Genomic DNA, 5282 nt, shown 5'->3' with positions numbered 1-5282 from the left:
TGCCTCCCTCGTACCTTCTTGACTCGGTTTCGTATCTCAGTACCTAACCTGTTTCTCTACCTACCCCTACCCCTACTCCTGCCACTCTGCATACTCTGTCTAACATAGTCTATTTTCTCTCTTCCTAGCCTGTCTGATGCAGTCTATGTTCTCTCTGCCTAACTTGCCTGCCTGCCCTCAGTGCTCAATGGCGTGCGGCAACGGTACTCGCACTAGAGAGGTTGTGTGCGTGGTGTTCCTGAGAGGCAGCTTCCGTGCCACGCTGGATATCGAGTGCAACGCTGACACACGACCCGAGGATGCAGAGCCTTGCAACCCTGACCCATGCCCCCCACACTGGTACTACACTGACTGGTCCGAGGTTAGTTAATTTACACTTCTCTCGGAGGGGAGGCGATTGTTGCAGAAACTCCCTTCCTCAGATCTCATACCCATAATGACTGTCCGCCTTAAAGTCCCACGTGCAGTCTATAGGCGTGCACAGAAACACAGCCTAGGCGCCAAAAGTAAGAAATCTATGCTTACCAAATTATTAAGCATGGTTGTTGTGTTAGCTAAAGAAACAGTTTATTCATTATTTTAGAAAACTGATCTATGCATGTGAAGATGTACATTCAAAAACATAAATCAAAGTACGAATATGTTGATCAGGAGGCTCAGTTCGGCCAGTGTGTCAATTCTGAAGGCAGCTGGCCCAGTGATCAGGCAGGGATTTATGCTACACACAGGATTTACCCTTTTTTCATGAGTTAATTCAGCTAATGAGGGTGTTGCTCGCCAGTGTTCGCGTACGTGTGGCCGTGGGAGCAAGACCAGAGCCGTGCAATGCCTGGATCAGTACCAACAACCCTCACTAAAATGCCCCATCGCACACAAGCCCCCCACCACCAGGGCGTGCGTCAACCAGCCCTGCAACAAGCCCTCAGGTGTGTGTGTGTGTGTGTGTGTGTGTGTGTGTGTGTGTGTGTGTGAGAGAGAGAGAGAGAGAGAGAGAGAGGTTTATGTTGTGTGAAATGTGCATGTGTGTGCGTGTAAGCTCTTCATAGTGTGTGTAGTATATGTAGTTGTGTGTGTGTGTGTATGTGAGTATATATATGTGTGTGTGTGTCTGTGTGTGTGTGTGTGTGTGTGTGTGTGTGTGTGTGTGTGTTTTGTGTTGTGTGAAATGTGTGTGTGCATGTAAGCTCTTAAGAATGTGTGTAATAAATGTAGTCTTTGTGTGTGTGTGTGTGTGTGTGTGTGTGTGTGTGTGTGTGTGTGTGTGTGTGTGCGTGCGTGCGTGCGTGCGTGTGTGTGTGTGTGTGTGTGTGTGTGTGTGTGTGTGTGTGTGTGTGTGTGTGTGTGTGTGTATGAGACCAATGACCTGACCCAGCCTGACCTTTTTCATCCCCAGACCGTAACTGTGTGGACCGCTTCAGAAACTGCTTGCTGGTCCAGCAGGCGAGGCTCTGTCGCTACTCCTACTATAAGACCGTCTGCTGCGCCTCCTGCTTCGATCAGTAGTATATCCTCACCACAGCATTCATCACCACAACCCCAGTCATCACCACAGAAGTCATCACACCCTACCACACCACGCCAGTCAGCAATAAACTGCAATAAGTCATCACCACAACATGTCATCATCACACCACCAGTCATCACCACAGAAGTCATCACACCGAACCACGCCAGTCAGCGACACACAGCAATACACTAGTCATCACCACAGCAGCAGTCATCACCACAACAGCAGTCATCACCACACCACAGCAGTCATCACCACACCACCAGTCATCACCACACCACCAGTCATCACCACAACACCGGTCATCACCACAACACGTCATCACCACAACACAGCAGTCATCACCATAACACCAGTCATCACCACATCACACCACTCATCACCACACCACAGCAATCGCCACAGAAGTCATCACACGTACCACACCACACCAGTCAACACCACACTGCAATACACGAGTCATCAATGCCCTGTGCAGGGTATGAGTATTGTCTGTACAATGTCTCAAACCTGTTGGGCTAGAGCAACTGTTGTATGTCCAGTGAACATGTTACAGTATGATGTGGTAACATGTTGGACTTAAATCGTTGGCATGTGCATTAAACCCGCGGCACAAGAGGGGTGCCAAAGTTCCCCGTAATGTGCATGTCATTCCCTCCACTTTCTGGTTCCTTCAGGACGAGTCTGATGTGAGTGCGGCCCCACCCTTGTGGTGGTAACGTAGACTGGGGCTCGTGGCACTTGGCCGCGAGATCAAACACTCATGCCCTCATCTCCCCACCGGGTTCCTTCCTCCTCGCTTTAGCCTGGGATTGGCTTCGGTCGCCTGGGCGGCCCTATGGGGCCACTATTTCCCAGAGGAGGATGGGGGTGGTTCGGTCAGACCACTTGGGAGAACATCAACAACAACAACAACACGAGTCATCACCACACTACCCTAGTCATTAGCACACCACATCAACACCACATCATCATCCATCACCACACAACACACTATCACATTACCATTCATCACCACACAACACCCCACCGCCACACAACACCCCACCACCACATCACCATCCATCACCACACAACACACTACCACATCACCACACAGCATTACACTAACACCCCATCACCACACAACACCCCACCTCCACACCATCACCCATCACACCACACCACCCATCACCACACCAACACCAGCATCCCTCCACAGTGCACCCATATACCATGCACCCATCCTCACCCACAAATACCTAAATAAAGTACAATATATCATCACACCTTATCCGTAATCCTAAATCCCTTCCACTTGAATTACCAGCTGTCAGGATAGCAAAAAAAATCCGGTAGAAAAATCCCATTGAAAAATCCCTTGTGGGGCGTAGGGACCCTGGGCTAGGCTGATTTAGTTCTGGATCTTTAACGCCTTCAGTACGATGACCTTGCTGGAGAGACGCCTTCACGTGGTGGCACTGAAGAGGCCAGGTGGACCCACTGCGTGCTCACAGACGCCCTTCTTCTCCCTCCCTATCCTCAAAAAAGGAGATGGTGGAAGGCAAAGGTCATCTCCAGCCAGCAGTCCACTGGGTTCACATTGAGATGAACCTGGGGCTACCACCACCACTACCACTACCACTACTACCACCACCACCACCACCACCACCGCTACTACTACTATTATTATTGCGATTTCTGTTATTATTATTATTATTATTATTACAAACAAGGAAAGAAGAGTGCAGTTATTTCCCATATATCTAAGTCTCCCTTCATATCAAAATCAAAATTATAAAGAAAACGATTTAAACACATTGCAATTTTAGACCAGGTATCAGAAAGAAATGTTCAAATCTTACCTATACTCTCTTCACTCTAACTTGTCTCAAAATTGTCATCCCTCCATGTTGAATGCTGAGCTGTAAAATGAACACTAGAATATGGTGCTAGTCACGAAGAAGTGCTATGGAAAGGAGGCACGGGAGGGGGGTTGTATATTCTGCCACTGAGCTACGTGAAATAGGCTGCAAAAAGACGAAAATATTTGTCGAGTTAAAGTGAATGGTCTATATCACCCTATCCCCAGAAAGGAGGATGGTGGACTAGAGGGAATAGGGCAACTTCAGCCTGCAGTCCACGGGGTTCACGTTCAGATGAGGCTTGGGAGAACAAAAACAACAATAACAATAAAAACAATAACGACAAGAACACGAACACACCAACAATAATTATGATGATGATGATGATGATTATAATAATAATAATAATAATAATAATAATAATAATAATAATAATAACAATCTACTTTTGTCATGGCTGTGATAGATACAGGCCGTCATTCTCATCAGTGAATCCCTTAACACCTTTTCCTAAGCGATTTAGTTTGCTAATGACCCCTTACCATCCTCTTCTGTGTAACTTATCATTCTAATATCGCCATAACTGCCTAGATAACGTACAGAGCGATATTAACCACCCTTACCTTAAAATAAATCGCTAAGGAAAAGGTGTTAGGGAGCAGCGAGAATAAGAGCCACAGACGAAGCCAAACAAAGCCATAAGCAATAAAGGATTCAGTGTTTTTATTAGTGATGTCTAAAATAAAGGTGGATATAAATAAAGTATATGTTTAGTGTTGACATGTGTGAATGGACTAATAAAGATTGTGTGTGAGGTTTGTGTGTTTTTTATGCCCTTGTGTGTGTGTGTGTGTGTGTGTGTGTGTGTGTGAGAGAGAGAGAGAGAGAGAGAGAGAGAGAGAGGGGGGGGAATATAAACTACGTACACAAGTAGAGTATAAGAAGAAATAATGCTCTATGTGTGTGTGTGAGAGAGAGAGAGAGAGATTGTCAGCGAACCCTTTTTCCTCATGGCACTGCATTTTCCGCTCCATATGCTGTATTCTTCTTGGCACTGCAGACGCCGTGGCACCTCTTCCTTAGCGATTTATTCTGCATACTCGTGTTGTACTTCATTTTTTTTTCGTATCTTTTAATATCGAGACAGACTCATTTGTACTCAAGTGGGTATGAAATTGTAAGCTATTGTTGGCAGAGTCCTAAGGATTTCCTCGTTTGCGATTTATTTTGCTTATCTTACCTCAGTATTTTCTCGCTTCAGATAGACAGATAGATAGATAGATAAATGGATAAGTAGACTGATAGATAGACAGACAGACAGACAGATAGACAGACAGGCAGATATACATCACAGTTTGCAACACTGACCTAATTATAAGAGGGTATCAGTGAATAATGTACAAAATAAATCGCTAAGTGACAGGTGTTAAGCAAATCTCTTTAACACAAGAACATGGTCTTATGTAAACATTTCAAGTGACCTAATATTCCTCTTTACAACGCCCATAAAGAGAAAGATAATGGCAAAGAAAGATCCAAGACTGTGTGTGTGTGTGTGTGTGTGTGTGTGTGTGTGTGTGTGTGTGTGTGTGTGTGTGTGTGTGTGTGTGTCAAAGTGAATGAAAAGACCTTAAAAATCTCCTAAGCAAACGCGGAAATGATACTGGCGACGCTATATGTGTGTGTGTGTGTGTGTGTGTGTGTCGCCAGCCGGGACTGTCACACACACACACACACACACACACACACACACAAGGACCCCCCCCTCCCACCCTGAATAAAACTGTCGTCTGTGTGTGTGTGTGTGTGTGTGTGTGTGTCAGGGGTGGGTATGTGCGTGCGTGCGTGGGCTGTGGCAGTGGCAGGTTGCTGGCAAGGGTTGGTGGGGAGCTCCATCAGTGGCGCGGGCTGCTCTCAGTGGCCAACATGAC

General features: G+C 46.3%; 1 protein-coding gene across 1 annotated transcript in view; it reads left to right on the top strand.

The window, feature by feature from the left end:
- LOC145396711 (ADAMTS-like protein 4) overlaps positions 1-1513 on the top strand; it is a 73835-nt gene extending 72322 nt beyond the window's left edge. The window contains exons 9-11 of the mRNA XM_080269998.1: positions 182-361; positions 782-926; positions 1394-1513. Of these exons, the coding sequence (XP_080126124.1) occupies positions 182-361; positions 782-926; positions 1394-1503 (435 nt within the window). The 3' untranslated portion in view covers positions 1504-1513. The remainder of the gene's footprint in view (positions 1-181; positions 362-781; positions 927-1393) is intronic.
- The last annotated feature ends 3769 nt before the right edge of the window (positions 1514-5282 follow it).

Source organism: Coenobita brevimanus, chromosome 39, assembly GCF_032717465.1.
Source record: "Coenobita brevimanus isolate Jiangsu-jjx chromosome 39, ASM3271746v2, whole genome shotgun sequence".
Classification (NCBI taxonomy): Eukaryota; Metazoa; Arthropoda; class Malacostraca; order Decapoda; family Coenobitidae; genus Coenobita; species Coenobita brevimanus.
This window is presented reverse-complemented; position numbering and strand designations above follow the sequence as displayed.